The 20,859-nt window shown below is 34.2% G+C and overlaps 1 protein-coding gene across 1 annotated transcript in view; it reads right to left on the bottom strand.

Moving 5' to 3' along the window:
• The window catches only part of ASCC3 (activating signal cointegrator 1 complex subunit 3), a 357,810-nt gene that overhangs the window by 11,168 nt on the left and 325,783 nt on the right, over positions 1-20,859 (bottom strand). The window contains exon 36 of the mRNA XM_044675397.1: positions 11,479-11,703. Within this exon, the coding sequence (XP_044531332.1) occupies positions 11,479-11,703 (225 nt within the window). The remainder of the gene's footprint in view (positions 1-11,478; positions 11,704-20,859) is intronic.

Below are 20,859 nucleotides of genomic sequence, written 5' to 3' on the forward strand. Positions count from 1 at the left end.
AATGAATCCTCTAGAGCTAGTTGCCTAACTTTTTACCAAGTAGTGTGCGGGATGGTTGGAAGGAAGGTGAGACAAAGTTGGGGAAACTAAGTGATTCATGTATCTAATAAACATTTATTAAGTGATTGCTAATGCAAGGAATGGTGTGCTAGGTACTGTAAAAAAAGCTATTGCAGTAGTTTTGGTGAAAAGTAATGAGGAATTGGACCACGGCAGGGGTAATGGGAATAGGAAATAGGAGAAACATGGAGGAAGAATTGACAGAATTTTGAAACTGACTGGATATACAGCTAAACAAAGCTAAAAGAGTTAAAGACAGCTCCCAGGCTTTGATCTCAGATTACCAGCAGGATGGTGGTAGTGCCATTAAAAAAACAAAAAACAAAAAAAAAACAGTCATAGATCCAGAACCAGAGGGCTTGGGTTCCAGTCTTAGTTCTCTCATTTGTTCCTTCACTTTCTCTCTCGTGCCCAGTTTCTTCATCTATAAAATAAAAACTTTTCAACTTTAAATCTATGCTCTTATGTGATCTGTTTCTTCTTCCATGAGCTGACATCATTATTCCTAAAATACTGGTTAGATTGTGTGGCTGTAAAATTCAGTGGCTTTAGCTTTTAGTATCAAATATGAGCTCAGTCCAGTTTCTAAAGTCCTCTATAACCTGGCTTCCATTTACCTTTCCAGTCTTATTTCCTATTATTTTTCTTCACATACGCTTCAATACTCTTATGGTTCTATCCAAACTGCTGTAGTAATTCTTTTCTTTCTCTACCCCCTTTTAATTATTAATAGAATTTATCCACAAATGTCCCAATACCTTCCACCCTCCCCCCCAGCATTACAGAAGGAATCATATGGAAGACAGACATGTTCATATAAATTACTTCTTTCATGTTTCCACCTTTCGGTTCACTCTCTGGAGGTAACATTCAGACTATTCTTTAAGAATTAAATCTGTAGCTGTGCATGATGGTCTCATTGTTCTACTCATTTTATTATTCATTATCCCATGTAGTTCTGAGTTTTATTAAAATTAGCTTACTAATTGTTTCTTATGGTGCCATAGTATTTCATCACAATTATATACCACAATTTGTTCCATTCCCCAACTGATAGACATTCCCTCAATTTCCAGTTCTTTACCACAACAAGGAGAATTGCTACAAATATTTTGGAACATATAGGTTCTTTTCCTTTTTCTTTGGGAAATAGATCCAGTGCTAGGTCTAAGGATAGACACAACTTTACAATTCCCTGGGTTTAATTCCGAATTACTCTCCAAAAATTTGGATCAGTTCACAACTCCACCAACAAAGTATTAGTGCCTCCATTTTTCCATATCTTCATTAGTAGTTCTCAACATAATTTGATAAAAGTTTCCATCTCTGTGCCTTTGCAGATGTGGTCCCTAGTCCCTCGTATCCATTATACATGCTTTCTCCTCAAAGAATATCTAACTTCCTTAAAGGCTCAACAAAGGTACCATCTCATAGGGGAAGCCTCTCCTGACTGCCTCTCCGTCAGTCTGTTTGTCTCCTCACCTGCAAGTGTTCATAAATTATCTTGCATTTACTTTTCAGTTTATATATTGTAGCCAACACTCCAGAGACTGGAAGTCCCTTCTGAGTAGGGGTTATTTCATTTATATCTTTGCATCTTTAGAATCTATGCACAGTACCTTGCGATAATACTGTGCTTGACAAATGACTGTTAGATTCAAATGAAAAACCTTTCTTCCTTTGAAAATCATTAAGTAATAACTATTTTATCTGTCTTTATCATTATTATCTGCAAACCTCCAGAGGTCATTGCCTCCTGAATTTCCTTTATTACTGTAGCATCAATTCCTCATTCCAATTTTATGTATTTTGTTCATTGGTACTACCACTTATCCAGCTCTTTATGTTCAAAATCTTCCTATTACCTTGAACTTCTTCACTCTTACATCTGATCTTAGTTTTGTCAATTCTATTTCTATAATTGTTTTAAAAATCTCTTCTCTTTTTTTACTCCCATTGCCAGGCTAGGCATTCTGCAAAAGCGTCTTTATAAGCTTTCATGTTTCTAGTTCATTTTACTGTTAAAATGATTATAAACCATCGAGATCTGGTTATTTCATTCCTCTGCTCAGCACTCTTCTATAATTCCCTCTTTATTGCTTACTGAGTAAAATTCAAGCTCTTTAGTTGGCGTTCAAGGCCCTTCACAACTTGCTGCCACCCTAATGCAGCCTTATCTTTTACCATACTCACTGTCAACAAATAATAATAATATAATATTAGAGGACTTATGAAAAGACTTAGATACCAATTCTATAGGATGAAAATAATAAATGAGAATGCTCATTGATGAGATCATAGTTCTAATCAAAGAAGTGCATAAGGCAGCTAGAAACACGTCTCTTGCTTTCTTGTCTGGTTTTGATCATGCTTTTCCCTTTGCTTATAATGTTCCCCTTTTCCAACCTCACTCTATGGGATTCTATACTTGAAGCCTAGCCACAATACTGCCACTTTTAGAAAAGCTTCCCTTATTGTTCCAGTTGGTAATGAGTTATTCTCTCTCATATCTCACTGAGAGTTTGCTTATCTCTCTTGGGGCATTTTTTTGATGGAGCTGTGATCTCTTCAATGGACACTAACCTCTCCTGGCATATATACTGCAACCTCATCATGTCTTCTCATCCTGTGCGATTCTTCTCCCCCCCCCCCCCAATAAATCTTCCATGGAAGGTCTGGTTCTTTTAATATTTTCTTAGTACTAGAGAGTAGCACTGAGGCTTTCCATTTATTACCTCTTATTCTTACTATATGTCTGGTCTACTTTCTGTTTCTATCACACAAGCCTTTGAGATTCTTTTTTTGGGTAATGAACTGTAGCTTATTTGGCATTCACCACATGTATTTTTTTTTCTTTTTTGGGAGGCCTTTAACTTGGTTCTTACAATGCTGTGGTATTCCCTGATTGACAGTTGTACAGAATCACTGGTAGAATTATGATATTACAAGATGGGATTTTAAAAAGAGTGGTTAGTAGCAAACAATTTCTCGAATGCAATCCATGCCCTAATACCTTCCCCTGTGGACACAGTTCAGTGTTTAACATAAGGGCAAGATAGTATAGGAAAATAAGGTCTAGAGTTGGGAGTTAAAAGTCTTGATTTCAAATTTAGCTCTATTATATTTGTGATCTTGAGGAAATAACTTCTCTCAAGGTCTCAGTTTCTTCATCTATAAAACAAGGGGGCTGGACTGGATAATCTCTAAAACTGCTTGTGGTTGTGACTCCTATGAACTATCCAAGATAAGCACACTGAGGGAGAAACGAAATTCACATGTAAATTATAATCTAGGAAATGTTATCTATCTATATCTATGTATGTATATGTGTATATATATACACATATATATTTAATCTACACTGCTAGTGTGGAGGATAGGCTGATATCTTTCAAATGCTGATCTATCTTAATGAAATAATATAATGTTCTAGGGATAGATAAAATCTATATAATATCATCTGCAAACTAGACTACTAAACAGATAAAACAGTTAAAAACAGAAAATCAAGGCTGTTAAGGATTTGCCAACTGAGGTAGTTTCTGGGATCTTTTGCTCATCTTCTTGTAGTGACTGCTTTATACTGCTTAAACTTCTCTAAAAGAATGGTGATGGGCTCAATTTCTCTGAATAACTAGATTTGTTGGGTCAGAGCTATTTTTATCTTTTTTTCCTGTTTTAATATTGGTTTTGACCTTTGCTTTATCCAGCTGGGGATATGACCACTCGAAGACATCAGATTTCTAAAATAACTGCCATGTCAGAAATTAGTTATTTCCAGTTTTAAAAGATAAGGTCAATTTCAATTTTGGGGGAGCAATTCCCACAAGCAGTCAAACACAGAAGATGTAGGAAAGTCAGCTGACAATAAAGACTTGATGGAAGGGAAGGTAAAAGAGAAACAGTGGTTTAATGTTCTTTAGGGTGGGTGGGGATGCTAAAAAGAGATGAAAGTATGGGAGGTGTAATCTTTGCTTAGGGTGGGAATTGTGGGTATTATCCATGTTACCCATATTTCTTGTGTTATTCACAAGAGGTCAAGAGGAATTCCAGAGGTATCTTAATTGAAAAGGGAGGAAAAGAGATGAGTAAGGGGAATTTGGTTACTGGAGAAGTTTGCAGAATAAACAAATTTTGGTATTTTGAGTAGAAAATTTGTGAGGTGACATAGTTGTGCTATGGTGTGTGTGTGTGTGTGTGTGTGTGTGTGTGTGTGTGTGTGTGTGTGTGTGTGTGTGTGTGTGTGTGTNATGGTGTGTGTGTGTGTGTGTGTGTGTGTGTGTGTGTGTGTGTGTGTGTGTGTGTGTCTGTCTGTCTTCACTGGGTAGTGATAGAAGATCATACTGATTCTACCCCAGATTCTGTGCTTTATATAAGATAGTTCATAAAATTTAGAACCAGGAAGGGAGTTTGGAGACCAGGTGATCTTAAACTCATATTTTAAAAATTAAATAACAAATTTAGTGAGGTTGTGATTTTCCTCTTATTGGAAGTCTTTAAGCAGACTGAAGGAATACTTGTCAAATGTTACATAATGGACTAAAGGCTGTCAAGGTCCCTTTCAACTCTAAAATTCTGTGATTCTGTTACTCATCTAAAGTTACACAGGTAGGAAGCAAGAGAGGTAGCATTTGAATCCTACCCCTCAAAACTCAGTGCTCTTTCTAACATAATGAGAAATAAATAAATTCAAATTCCATTTGAGGTTGCTTTGTATTAATTTTTGAGTCACTTACTGAATTTTACTTTTGATGAAGAGTGAAATTAAACACATCTAAAATGTTTAAAATTTTAATGCTTTTAAGTTAATACTGATATAACTTCAATAATACAGGGAAATAGGTGTTAACATCTTTTAAGCAGAATTGAATACTTAAAAACTACATAGTTTAATTTTTAAAATAGAAATTTTGGTTGCTGCATTCATTATATTTAATGTAAATAAAACAAATTCATTAGCATCAGTTAACTAATTAGCTATTATTTCCAGATATTTTAAAAAATCGCATATTCCAAATAAAAATCACATATTCCAAATGATGCAAAGGGCTTCTTGTGTGTAATTATACCAGATAATATTTAAGGTATCTCTGGGAGATTAGATCCTATGATCTAAAGTTAGGAGGCATAATCAATATTCTTTAATATTGTTCAGTATAAGAGTCTTACATCTTTGACTTTAGTATTTCATTAAAATTAGTGCAAGTTGGCATTTTAGTACACTAGAAAAAGGATCTACACCTTGTTAGGGCTTCAAAGGGTGGGACAGATGGCACTTCTTTCCTTCTCTGTCTTTTCTGTGCTGTCTACCAGCCTCTTAGTATTCAATGGGCCCTTACTTTCTCATTTATGCCCCCACCCCACCATATCCCTCACAAAAAAGTCTTAGGCATCCCTTTCTTCTGATTTATGATGTAGTCTCCATGCAGTCTTTGAAATGTATCTGATTACAGTATCATAAAAATGAAAACTTCTGAAAAATCAGATCGCATGTATTCTAGTGTAATAGTACCATATACTCTCAAAAAGCTAATAAAAAGTATAAAAAAATTGATTTGTTTGGTTTAATATAAGGAAAGGATTTTCAGTAATTCTCCAAATCCAAGTGGCTGATTTATAGGATCATACAAAAATGGGGAAAAAAAACCTATAAAAGCTCATGTTAACAAGTACATTAGTAAAAAATTAAAACTTCAAATCCAAACACAAACACCTCCCCCACCTCAAATGAAGGCAAAACCCTTTCAAATTAACAAAGGAATCATGATTCCGGTTCAGTAGGTTCTAGTAGTTAAACAATATTAGAAAAAGCAGAAAAATTTTCTTTAGGAAAAAAGTCTACAATCCTTAAAGGTTCAGGTCAATTTCAAAGTAATGATACACTATTTTGTCAATAATTAAAATAATATAAGTACATTTATAAGAATCCTTTCAGCAGCAACAGTTGTTCATGCTAACTTTCTCCTGAACTTTTAGCCCCAGAAGGTTAGCATTCAGGAAGCTCAGCTGCTGTCTAACAAACTTAATTAATCAAAAAGTCATTTCCGAGCTGTAACTATGAGTAAAAGCGCTTCAAGTGCGCTAGCAAGCATACAAGTTAATCAAAATGCTAATGCAGTACAAATTAAAGTTGTGATTAACATTTCACAGTAGCTGCTTAAGTGAATTGATCACACAAATGGGTTAAGCATTACTCATTTCCTTCAGCCCCAAACGGGAAAAGGTTTTGCTGGTGGGCGTGAAAAGAGGAAGCTGGAGATAGAAAGATTCTTCATAAGCAGTATCACATCCCTAATAAGCCATCAGCAAACGGTCACACAAAAGCTTCTAAGTAAAGTCACACTGCATAGGGAGGAGAGACAGGAATTTGGGGGGGTGGAAGAGAGTCTAGGAAGGTATTTTTCCAGTAAATCTACATGACTACTTGCTTACACTTTTAAATCTGTTATTGGTTGCTTCCTGTTTCGATGTTAGGGAATTTTTTCACTTCGTGCTTTAGAAATTCTGAAGTAGAATTAAATTAATAGTGGAAAAAGCATTGAATGTGGGAGTCAGGAAACTGGAGTTCAAATCCTGACTCTTATTTCCTAGATGTGTGACTCTGGGCTTCATTTTCCTCTTCTATGAGAATAGAAAGACTGAAGTCGTTTACCCTGTTGGCTTGCTTTGAAGAATGCTTTATGGGAAATATGAAGTTATTTATTATTAGTCCAACCCTTTCATTTTCTAAACAAGAAATCTGAGAACTGAACCAACTTCCCTACATCTACATGGCTGCACAGCAGGCAGAGCAAGGTCAAGAATATAGGTGTCCTGATTTCCTAATCCAAGGCAATTAAATACAAAGGAATTACACGACACTAACTTCCCCACATACAAACATACAATTATAGTAGTAATACTACCTGAGAAAATATATGTTAATTAATTAACATTTTTTCTTTTTCTTTTATACCCATTCAATGGATTTGAGGGGAAGGAACTCTTGTCTTAAAACACTTATTTAGAAACCCAACTACTAACAATATCATCCATTTGATTCTGGAAGCCAATTAATGCTATAGTGTCTCTTCATTTTAATTTAATTCAATAAACATTTATTAAAAGGTTGCTTTGTGAGATATAGAGTAATTCTATTTGGCTTAACTATAGACATTTTAAAAAATCACTTAGATGGATATTTTAACCACCTTTAACTGTACCAAAACATTTTCTGAAGATATTGAACAAGGGATTTGACCAAGTACTTCTTTTGTTAAGCCTAGAGATACTTGGGACAGTTTTCTTGCAAACTGTATTTGATTCTCTAATTTTAAACCTTGTTCATGTAATAGGTTTTGACATCCCTCAACACACTGGTATCCTGTTGAATCCGTGCTTAACCCACTCCTAGGTAAGTACTCCTAAAGGCTAAGGCAGTCCTACTTATATGGAAGTTTTTACCTTGGTAACATCAAATATTTCTATGGTTTTAATTATTAGAAATGAAAATCCTTTGCCAATACAAATGTGCAGGGATAATTATAGGCAAATTAATTCTCAATGAAAAAAGTGCCATTTTCTTTGAAAATTAGCAGAACACTGAAGGATAACAGATACCTAGTGCTATTGGAACTGTACCAAACTTTTAAATGGGTACTAAATGCTGTTATAAACAGCATATAAATCAATTTATTATATTTGATATTTTGTTAAGTAAGCTGTAGACATCACCATCCGGGCAGTTTTTATAAAAAAACACCTTTGGGTTTCTCTGAACAAAGTGGTATCAGAGAACAACACTGGCCTGCTTGATATCATCCCAAGCATAAAAAAGGGGTCCATTAGAAATTCAAGCCCATTCAGCTAAATGGATAAAAATAGATAAAATGAAAGGTAAAATAGATAGAAAAAGGGCAAAGATATATATTATATAAACACACACACACACACACACACATATGAAATAATAAAAATACTTAACCTTCTCTCTTAGGATTGATACTGTGTATTGTTTCCAAGGCAGAAGAGCAGTAAGGACTAGGCAACTGGGGGTTAAGAGACTTGTCCAGCATCACACGGCTAGGAAGTCTCTGAGGTCACAAATCAATCTTGGAATTTATTTTAATTCTCTAAAATACAAATTATTTGAAAGTGGAGACTTCCTAGATATATTGTTTATTATAATAATAATGACTAGCACTTATTTAGAGCTTTGAAATTTATGAAATGCTTATATTATATTATTTTTCCTGATCTACAAAACAGCTCTATGAGTAGGTCCCATTATTACCATTCCATTTTACAGATGAGGAAAATTCAGGCTGAGATAAATGACCTACCCTGGGTCACACAGCAGGTAAATAGACGAAATAAGATTTGAACTTAGAGCCTACCTGATTCCAACTCAATTGATTACAGAACAGTCTGGGTTAAAAAAAAATCTGATGCAGAAAAAATTGGTTGTAGCTTCTGGTGGCTTAATTTTAGAATTGTTGGCACTATACCACTGGCATTTTACTCCCACTGTCTTACCTGACTTCTACAGTACAACTATATTCAAGATTTACAACATTAGGGAAAAAAAGTCACTTATAGATCATTTTAGGATTGAAGGACAGCAAAAGAGACTAACCTGTTTTAGTTTGGGACACTGTGCATACTTGGTGTTTATGTTTGTTGAACTGAAATTAAACTGAACCCCAACTTTTGGGTTTTCTTGAAATTTTCTCTCTCATTTTCATCAGAGAAATTATAGTGACTGTTTAAATTTAGTAATTTCTTGCTCTGGAAAGTGGGGAATGTTAGATTTTATTTCACAGAGGAAAAATATCATTTACCTTTATAAAATAACATCCCTAATTTGTGGCCTTGTTGAGTATTATTGCTAGCGCCTTTTAAAAACAATGTTGAATATTCACTGATAAGCATACATGGATTTACTTTTTGGTCTTTGCATTTACTGGTCAAAGGAAGTTAAACTGAAGGACTGATATAGACCACCTCCTATAAAAAACACTTTACAATTCTGTGAGCTTAGGTGATTTTCACAAGTTTGGTTGGTAAATTAGTATCAGGAATGTATTTTCAGTCTATTGCCCCAATATCCTTAAAGTCCATATTTACACATAAAAATGTCAGAAATGGAGTGTGGATTGTAGATAAAAAAAATTCATAGTCCTTACTACAAAGACACTGATTCTGACGGCTAAATGTAAAAGCTTTTTTTTCTTTAGTATGATAGTACTGAAATGATTTCAGTTCATGTATCAGGAATGAAAGATACGCTTTATTAGCTAATGTAATCAAGAGAACATTTCCAGAGGTGAAGGACCAAGATACTCAATTATGTTTACAGAAAATGGCTAAAATTTCTCAAAATAGCTGAAAATGATTAAAAAATGGAAAATAATCATGTGTGAAATATTTAGGTATTGTATGCTAATAGATCTGTGTGAGTGAATGTGGGCACATGTGTGTGCACGTCTACGGGGCAATAGTCACAAGGCTCTGAGTTCGGTGGATTACAGGGGCAATTGTCAATAATATCCAAATGTGAAAAAGGAGCAGACAAATCCATTTACAAAACTCACTGATATAGGATTGGAGGGGTGGGAGGGTGTGTAAGGGGTTTGTTTAGGATGTTTCTGAGTCAGGAAAATATGATAACTGACTTCTTTGTAGATGGTTCTCTTTATCTAGTATGAGGACATCTGCTAAACTAGAGGCTAGAATTTTTCCATGAAACTAGATTCATACTTGTTAAGAGAAAAATAAGAAACTACTTCTAAGATCTTTAAATTCCCAAGCTCTGCCTACTTCTTTTAGTCTCAAAATCTTTGTTGACTTTATAAACATTAATATATGATCGGTGTAAGGTGTGTTAATTGGGCCCAGGTAGCAGAGGTTAAGTGACTTCCCCAAGGACTTGGAGTGAGTAGCACGGGAGCGACTTCACAGTTAATCCTGTCCTCAGACCACAAGGTCATGCCACTGTCCCGTGAAGGTAGTAGTAGCACAACACATTATAACTTTCCACCAGCCTCTATAATTGCTGCCTGAAAAAAAAAGCCCTGTTTAAACAAATACTTACAAAAACTAGAGCATACATGTGCCTAATAAGAGTTGCGGTGCCTAGTGCTCAGGGTGAAGGATGGTGAGCCAGTCATGGAAAAATTTATCAACTCTTTACTTTCCCAAAGTTTTCCATCAGTCACCTAAACGTTTTTTTTCTTCTTCCCTGATGATTTATCTTTATCCCAAGTTTGGAGGCTAAAGAGTTGTGAGAAGATTAGGGTTTAAGGTCCAGAGCTAGCTGACATTCCTTTACAACTTTAACAGTGTAAGGATATAGACTATATACATAGTTCCTTAAGCTGAAAAAGCTGGACAACCAAAAAAAAAAAAAAAAAAAAAGGCTTAACACTTAAGACAGTTAATATTATTGCTCTTTAAATGACTAATGAAGGCTCAAGAAAATCCTGTGTCACACAGAAATAACATAACAGAAACTAAAAAACAAACAAGAAACTAAAAGCTTAATTCATTTTATAACCCCTTTCATCCCAAAATTCACCAATAGATCAATGATTAGGGTAAAAAAAGTAAAGGCCCTAGATTGTTACCCTACTTCTAAAACTTTAGAATCTTTAATTTTAGCTTTTAAAGTTACTAACAAGAAGCAAATCATCGTGAAGACAGAAACCATGCATTAGTCACAAAACAATGTCAAAAATATTTATGTCTGCTAGAATCATGTTTTCTTTTTGTTTCCTGGGCCTGTTAGTTTAGTAAGGGCTCTTGAAAGATGCACATTAGCATCAGAATAATAGATGACAAGTTCATTTTAATGGATTCTTTTCATGTTTTAGAAAAATAATTATTTTATAGTCCCTATATATCAAATGAAAACTAGGAAAATATTTCCTTCACCATACTATTACAAATAATAATTCACCAAGTTTGTATGATCTAAGAAACTAGAATGGAAGGCATTAAACTTTTGCTATCAGCAGCAGGTTATGGTGTTCTTAATGGTACTTTGCTATAAATAAAATAAGAAACATTAAACTTAATTTGCAGTTTCACAGAAACCACTTTCTAAGTCTCACCAACCAAAATAATAAAAGTAACATCTGAGTCTTAAGGAAAAAAAACAAACAGATCCTTCTTTGGCTGAATAACCTATTTGGCTTTGAAATAATATGTGGAGTCTAAATATGTAACAAATATAAATTGGCATTTTCATTTCAGAAATAATCAGATTTGTCATTTATGGTTTAATTACTTGGTTTCTGTCTTCTTATTTTTACTTAATTCAGCAAGTGTAACAATAACATAGAAATAAAAATTTCAAAAGTAAAGTGTATTTTCCCTTGAAAATGAAAAATATTGTAACTTCTAAGGAGAAAAAATAGGCATAAAAATTGACTGTCATACCTGACATACTCTGATAGCTTGGTCCAGCACTGTTTTAGTGTCAGTGCCATAATCTGGGCATGGTAACATGGCTCGGCTGAAATGAGCTTGCAGCAGGAGATGTGCTTTTGTGTGGGAATTGTCAAATGAATGAGGATTTACTTCAATGGGGAGATTCCTTGCCAGTTCACCATTCATCTGATCTTCATTGTGCCTCACTGGCAGATCTGCATATTCTTCAGAATCCTTAAAAACAAAATGCCAAAATTACACATATGTATATATTTATATATGTAGCTCTTTCATGACCTAAGGATAAAACAGTTCTTTTGCTTCAGATTGTACACTGAAACAACTTGTGGAAATTAGGCCTACAACCATATTTATTAGACTTCTGCTTACTTAAAGCAACTGTTTTGAATGTTAACATAGGCAATGATGATATGTAGTCTTTTGGATATGTTTGTGTATTACTAGGAAGCACACAGTTTAAAGATTAATTTAAATAAATGAGAGATGAGGAAAAATACTTTGGAGTCACTGCTAACCTGAGAGTTAACCTTGGTTTCATCCTTGTTTTTAAAGTTATAGTGTCAAAATAAGGCAAAGTTCTAGTAGCTTAAAGGCAAACTTTTATGAGATTTGTTAAACTAAGTTGAATGATGTCATTGCATATGAATTATATGAACACTAAGAAACTGTGAGGTGACAGAAACATAGAAATGACCCTTTCCACAAATTTAAATCTGCTCTTGGGAGGATGTTGTAGCCCAGACCATTTAACAAAACACCCTGTGTGAATAATGGTGGATCTGAGGGGTCACTGGTCTTTCAGCTACTAAATGAGATCATCTTCAACTGCCTGGCACAGAGGTTCTTCAGTTTTTTGCATTAGTCAGGACATCTCAGAATAATGTTTTTGATATATGTAATAAAATACTATGTATACACACTTATATAAAACATAAAGAATTAGAAAACAAACCAAAAGTTAGTAAAAAAGAAAGTTTTTCCCCCCATCCAAGTTCATAGACACCTTGAAATCTATTTACAGACCCCTGGTTCAGAACCCCTAGCCTGGAGCATATTTTCCCCTCCAGTAATTAGATTACTACAGAAATCAGAAAGTTGATAATGTTATCAAAAATACAGTTTAGTGTTTTGTTAATGAGCAAGTTTTGTTCTAGAAGAATTTGGCTTCTTCCTCTTAAATATATTTTTTTAGTTCTGGCTATTAGTGTTGAGTGAAGATGAAATCTTACTTTTCAAAAAGCAATTATTTTTGAGATACACCCCATTGCCCTTGATAACTGAGCTATTCTTTACATATAGTTTTAACTAAATCAGTCATTTGTTCTACAATTATCCCCTTTTCTCTGACTTGTTTGATTCTTGTTGACTCTTGGATGTGAAGGAAGTTACTGATGGCACCCCTTAGAGGCTTCATTATATGATATTTAATACTCTGTACCATCTGTACATCCCTTCCCCTACTTCTCATTTTCTTTTGTGCATAACCTCATTCTTTCATGTATGAATATATATGTACATATATATACACATACATTTTCTTAAACCCATACTTTCCACAAAGCATACAAGAACCTAGAAAAAACTCATGTGAAAAATATTTGTGTCTATTCTTGTAATGAAATTCAACATATAAATTAAAAGGAATATTGCTCATTTCAGAAATTTGAATAGAATCATAGAATTTTAGAGGGTTTTTTAGGAGGGGGTCTCAGAGATCATCATTCTTCATTTCAGAGATGAAGAAATTGAGTATGTAAAAATAATTTCATTCTGTTAATGTTAGAATTTTTGCAGAGGTAGAGGTTTTAAAATGAGTTTGATGAGGTTTTAAAAATTCAATATACATATATATTTTAATATTTGATTTCAATGAAAAGGTGGGCATAGGGTAGAAAGGAGATAAATGCTGAGATTCATGGTTCAGTAGTAAGAAAAGAAAGATGTTAAAATCTTTTAAGCATCAAACCTACCTATCATTAATATCCTTTCTTTGAGAATATTAAATTCAGGATGAACTAACATCACAAAAAATAAAATTTATTATATTTTAACACAGAGAAAATGCCTGGTTAATTATCACCAGTTGTGTACTGTTGGACATCTGACTTGTTAGAATAAAGCTCAAAGTCTATACTGAAAAAGAGTAAAGAAAAATTAAGAAGATACCATGAGCAATTAAGGCAATAACAATTTGATTTAAATAAGATGTGGATGATGAAAAAGATGACAAAACAGACCTAAAGACAATTAATATTTGCCAAGGAACTTTGCCTTATTTAAATGAATCACCAGAAGGAATAACAGAAAAGAGTCTGCTCACTAACCATCTGGCTGCCCACACCAGAGACCAAGCCTTGGAGGAATTTCTGCCCTGGAGCCTCATTATTCTGATTTGTGACTGGCTGCACTTTTCCAGGAAAGCCTCAGTTTTCTTGAAATGCCTCCCATTTTTGTCTATCTCTTCCACAGCCTCCTAAATAGGGCTAGAATATCCTGCTCTCCTATCCAGTTCTGTAATCATGAATGAAGATCAAGCCAATGTTAACAAAGCCAAAACATTCTAAGGGCACTTAAGGAAGAAACCAGGAGGCCAGCAAACATGTAAAAAATAGAAATAGTATGTAAAACTTTTTAGAGGGAACTCTTTTCTCCATAAATGATAATAAAGTCACTACATTTAGACTTTTATCATATTCCCCAATGTACTAATGAAGAAGTAGAAATGGCACAAAAGAAAACAAAGAGGCAAAAAAACCAGCTGGACTACATTGGATATACAGAGAAGAAACTGCTTTAAGTGACACAACTTGGTGGACATTTAATTTATAGTACTTTCAAGCTTTGCAAAGTACATTATGAAAAATTATCTCACTGTATTTTCTCAACAGTCTTTGGAGTTAGGTACTATTATTATCTCCACTTTACAGTCGAGGAAATTAAGGCAAAAAGAAGTTAAGTGACCTGCTCCTGGTCACACAGCTAGTCAATGTCTGAAGCCAGATTTAGGTTTAAGCTTTCTGACTGACCCCACATTCAACAGTATTCATATTCATTATGCCACCTAGCTGCCTGAAGGGCGAGATGGGAGATATCAAATACTTGGAAAAACCCAAGGACTTTAGTATTACAGTCCCACCACCCCGAGGAAAGTATAAAGATAATACCAATAACTCCTGTTCTACATGTTTACTTTCCTTTTAACACATTTTTTGGGGGAATAATTCATTTATATTTATATATGTCTGATATATATATATATGTAACACACACATATATATTCAATCCTATCTATCCATCCATGTATCTACCCATCTAACTATCTATCTTTTTATCTATCTATCTATCTTAGAGATATTCTTCATGAAGGTATGAGAACAGGAAAACTTTACAAATGATTTTCTATGGCAGACTGAATATTTGCAGGCACAGAACTGACTGAAAGGTCTAGCGAATACAAGATCCTACTGTGCTTACGCTGTCACTTTAAAAAAGCACTTGGTTTTGAAAAACAAAATGCTTTATTAATGTAGGTTCCTCAAATAATGTTTTTCTTGCATATGTCTGTTGTTCTTCACAATTAGAACTGTTCCTAGAGCAGAGGCTGCCATGCTTTTTTCAAGAGCTTAGTATATATTCTTGACACATAGCAAACGTTTAATACATTTTTTTTGTTTATTCATCTGTTTGTCAAAATTAATGATTTTTACTGCAGTCCTAGACAATGCTCAATAAAAAGGTCAAATAAAACGCACGTTCCCTCTAGTTGGCAGTCTCCTAGATGCTCCTATTTGGAGATGACAGGAAACTGATTTTATCAAATTTATCAATCCAAAGCAATGTAGAGTCTCCTAAATGAGATCCTTAACCAGTCAAAAGAATTCTTGTGAATTCTACACAGGAAAAAAGTGGTTGCAAAATGTCTATTATCCAGATTATCTGTTTGACTGCCTATCTGTCTCTTAGGAAGAATGAACATCTCTCAACTATCTCTTAGAATGAACACTGAGTTGGACCAAGAACTGAAAAAGAGCAGGGAAGGAAAATTATAAAGTGCTTTTAATGACCTCATAACTTTTCCCAGAAATAACAATGTTCTTTTGATGATGCTGTTGCTGAAAACTAAACTAAGTGGAATTAAAATTGATGGTCACTTACGGAGCAATAGAAAGATGCATACTAGGATTGAATAGACTGCATATGTTGCCTGTGAAATACTGAACATAAGACATGGAAAGGATGATACCAGAAAGAAGTCTGACCAGATAAGAGGGTGAGTCATTCATATAGGATACTTTAAGGATAACTAGATAGCTTATATGCATAACATCAAGAAACTGAAAGCACAATCCGTACCATGTTGGCTGGACTACTTGTAAAGTCTCACATAAAACTCTGTACCTCTTTTATGTACTTATTGCATATGCATTTATGTCTTTATTACATGAATGTTAGTTATTTGTGAATGTGTTAGATCCCTCCTACTGGACTCTAACCTCTTTAAGGTCAACAAATATTCAACCAAAACTTGCATCTTTCTCAACACCTAAGCATATTGTAGACAATAAAAAATAAATAAACTGAATTAACATAACACTTCTTTTAAATTAAAAAAAAAAGTATTCTATTCATTGCTCAAGTTCCACACAGGACTACCATTATCTCTGACTTGTCTTTTGTGGTAGCAATACTTTCTTATCTACTTTAGTGCTCCTTTCTCTTTGGTTCAATTACTCTCTGTATTTGTATTGGGGTAGCAGTTGGGAAGTGGACATGACATGCAATATTATTTGAGATCAGGAGTAAAGCTATAGGTACAATGTGGATCAATCCATATTAGACTACAACAGGCCATCAGATATTTCATTAATTAACTAGAATTTATCAAGTATGTAATAAGTGCCTAGCACTGTGTATCACAGGGTAAGACATAAAAAAGGGACAGAAGATAGAATACTTTGCTTTATAAACTTATTGTGGAGATAAAACAATACATGAAATGATCAGGAAACAAGGAAGTATTTAATAAAATTATGAAGCAGAGGGAGCAGCTAGGTAGCTCAGTGGGTTGAGAGTCAAGCCCAAAGATGAGAGGTCCATACTTCTGAGCTGTGTGATTCCTGGGCAAATCACTTACTCCCCATGTCCTACCCTTTATCACTCTTCTACCTTGGAACAAATACACAGTACTGATTTTAAGATGGAAGGTAAGGGTTTAAAAAATTATTTAGCAGAGACAATGAGTGCAATAGGAATTCAGAGAAATCAGATTAATGTGAGTTGGAGATGAGAAAGAAAGTTCTACAGATGATGTAGGGCTTGTTCTAGATCCTGAAGGACGGTTAGAAGAGCATTTTATGACTGGAAAAAAGAATAAACAGGCATAGTAGAAACAGGAGGAGGAGACTAAAATGATTCCAAGCTAGAGGGATAAGGAGAAAGATACTCCCAACAATTAAGAAATTGGCAATATAATTATAAGCTATTCAAGCTTGCTCTAAGATAAAACAAATGTAAAATATGGAGTAATAATCTGGATAATTTAGGAATTTCTCCAATCTATCCATAAGACTAAGCTTCAAAATCACTTGCAGAATGTATTAGCTACTAAAAAGATCTCATTTTATTATTTAAATTCAAAGATATTTTATTTTTCCCATTACTAATAATAATTTTCAAAATACTTTCCCCAAAATTATAAGATCCAAACAGGCTTTTTCTCTCCCTTCCCTCCATCCACTAGAAGATGGTAAGTAATTTGATCTGAGTCATACACATATATGCACTATCACGCAAAAGACACTTTCATTTTGGTCATAGACCTCAATATTTTAGATAATTGTCCAGCCCATATGAAAACAATCAAATTCTATTTGGTTTTACTCACAGTGAGGAAAAAAATCAACTATTAGTCACATAAAATGATATGGGTCAAAAATTAGGTTAGGCCTAAAAAGAAAATAAATTGTGTATAGGTCAGCAAGTTCTAACACGGAGCCATAATTAAAAAAAAACACAAAGCACCTACTAAGTAATTCAGAAACTCTTGTCTTCATCCTAAATATGATAAAACTGACCATATCATGTAGAGCTGAGCTACCTAAAATATTATCTCAATTCTTAGCTTTAGTAAAAGATGTGAACTTGTTCACAGCTGGAAGTATTATATCATGGAGACAATGTATCTGAGCAAAGGTTAATTTTCAGGGTCTGATAAAATTCTTTGTGGCAGGGAACTTTGTGGAAATTATTTGTAAGTCTATAAATAAAAAAGTAAAATCGTAGTGTGGATATTATCCTGAGAAATCCATTTGATTGAAGTAGCCAATCCAGCAATCCCTGTATTTAATGCATGCTACAGTCTCTCTTGGCTAGTGGCTTTCCAATTCCTTTGACTAAAAGACATCTAAACCAATTAAATATAATTTTTTCCCCCTGTGGCAGTTACAATGCAGCATAACCACAGGGGGCTGGGTGATAATACTGGTAGCTGAGTTCCTACAGCAATTCTACCTTTAGGAAAGATCCATTACTTAAAAAGAGTTTAATATTCAGCTAAAAGTGGTATGCCTTCCCCATCTCCCCTACCCCAATTCTGCAAATGATTGGTGGCTTCTAAGACCAAGTATGAACATCTCATTTACTTTAAAAACTAAAAGGGATGTTGATGGTAAGGCTAGAAACTGTTTTGCCTTACTAAGAGTGGGCACCACATTTCATAAAGAGAAGAAGAATCCATGATACTGTTTGTAAATCTCTACTGCAGAAAATTGATGGGCATCATCAATTAAGGAAAATTTAATTTTATTTTCATTGAAGCAAAGTCAAAACCTTTATCATTCTTCATAGATTAGATGAATTTCAGTGAAGGTCAACATGAAAATGGTGGCATTTGCTTTTCTGGTTATGGAGGAACACCTAGAAGATAACTTCATATTACTTTTTCAAATAAGAGCTGCATATTTGCTTCCATATAATTATCAATGAAGTACAACCCAGAGTGCTTGATTTAGGTACTTTAAGAATTAAATTAGTAGTCTGACAAAACAAGAGAGCAGCTTTCAACAATTTTTATTTTAATGAGAATACAGTAAAAGGAGGGAAATGTAAGAAAGATGTAGGGAGAGAAAGTGCCTAACTAGCTACCTAGAACTCCCTATATCAGCCTATAACTGCCATTAGAGAAAAGTCCAACTGATCAATATTGATCACCTCACAAAGTTCCCACCCAATCCAGCCCAACCCCAATCAAGTGTCCCAAGATCAGCCTCAATCAAGTCTCCTCCTCAGTGGCTTTTTATGTATTCTTCTCTACATCATTTCCTGTCTCTCTAGTTTCTACTTCCTTTCATTGTGGGCTGGTATATCTTTACACATCTCTATGGCAAAAGGACTACCATCTATTAAATTAGAACAGGAATAAAGAATTCCCTTTTACAGTACCCCAGGAGGTTTTACCTAAAATCTGTCTCCACCTCTTAACATGCTATCTTTTTTCATTGTTAAGATTGTCACCATAGATGTTTTTGTGATCATCACACTTTACTGGGCAAAAATGGCTTAATTTAATGCTTCATCATGTTACGGAGGTGACCCTCTCCTGAAGGTTATGCCGACCCAGGACAAGCCTTAGCAGGTTCTACTAGGCCAGAAAGGATTTAAAATCAGGGCCATTTGGCAGACTATCTTTTGTACTAATAAAGAGATATGTATATCCTCATCTGTAGTACACTAGAAGACTATGGAATCCAACAGGTATTCTATTTCATTGTTAATGCTTATAAGATGATATCTAGAGTTTTAGTTTTTTAAATAGTCTGCTTAAGGGCAAATATCAGTTTTTCACCAAAAGTGTTATTATTACTCCTACTGATTCTAAGGATTAAAAAAAAAACAGAACAGTAATTCTCCTCTCCCACTCCCCATGGAAGTGGTAAACAGCAGTAGCATCCACTGTACCTTTTGTTCAAGAAAAGTGATCAAGAAAATTGTAGAGAAGTAATATTCTATGTAAATGAGTTCATTTTGGTTTAATTGGGTTACCCTGAAAAGAGTCTGTGTTTTATTCTATAGAAGGCTCTAATTACTCTAAAAGTCAATTAGGTGACTTGATCTAGACCAAATCTGATAGCCTCAAGGATGCTGACTCAGCTTGTAAGGCTGCCTGCTTTACAAGACAAAGGATCAAAGAACCATAAATATAGGACTGGGAGGGACCTTAGAAATGATTTAGTCCAATCCTTTCAGTTTGATTTTCAAATAAAGTTATGCTTACTATGCTTCATTTGGAAATTTGTATTTTAAACCATCCAAAGGCATTTATGTTTCTGAAAATGTAATTTGAGATATAAAAATAGATAAAATTACCTTCTTTAAAATATAATATTCATTAAACTGATACTTTTCATACTTATGTTTATGAATAAATGGTTTTGGTTCATTTTTTTCTGAGAATCAAATACTTTCTGTAACTGGGTCAGTGAACATTTTGGTTCTCTGAAAGACAATGCTCTCATAATAGGAGAATGCATTCATAATTGTGTATTCTATAAAGAGACTGTCAAATTAAAGATAAAATATTCAGGGTTTTGTATCCCTCTTGAACTATAGATTTGATACTGTGGGCTTTAGTCTCCAATCTCCAATCAGACTTCTTTCAAATCCATATTAATTAAATGTTCACAAAGGCAAGTGATTCTGAATGTGATATGGGAAAATGCTTTTTTCAGTGTACCTTAGTGAAACTAACTGAAATGACTGTGGTAAGACAGTGTGTAAGGATGAACCCTTTTTTCCCAGACCTGGTAAAACTTCTTAAGAGAAAAAGGGCTTGGGATAAGGTATTTTAATATTAAATTCTACAGTGCTTTTTAAAATCAAAGTAAAATAATTGAAAAGCATTTAATGAAAAATTCCTAGAATCATTAGAAATATTAGTTAGCATTTTACTATATGATTACTTAGTCCAGATGCAGATTAAAAATGAAGACAGACTGAAGACAACTGGTTTCTAATCCTCAATCTCACTGCCAGAATCTCTTGTGAAAACTGTGGTCATTTATTCCTGGAATCTCGAGTCACCATCTTTCTAAGCCCTTTAGAATGTTGCATGTTTGCTTCACTCCTTTACTTAGCTCTCCACTCCTTCAAGGATTTCATTCTGGATTTTTCAGAATATTTATAAAGGAGATTTTTCACTGAGGTTAGCTTTTTAGTTTAGAGAAACAGAAAAGAGCCACAGGATTGACACTGAACAGTACTTGCACCTAGCATTCCAGAAACACAAATTCATTCTCATTCTCATTCATTCTCTCTCTCTCTCTCTCTCTCTCTCTCTCTCTCTCTCTCTCTCTCTCTCTCTCTCTCTCTCTC

The sequence above is a fragment of the Gracilinanus agilis genome, chromosome 4, assembly GCF_016433145.1.
Source record: "Gracilinanus agilis isolate LMUSP501 chromosome 4, AgileGrace, whole genome shotgun sequence".
In the NCBI taxonomy this organism is placed as follows: Eukaryota; Metazoa; Chordata; class Mammalia; order Didelphimorphia; family Didelphidae; genus Gracilinanus; species Gracilinanus agilis.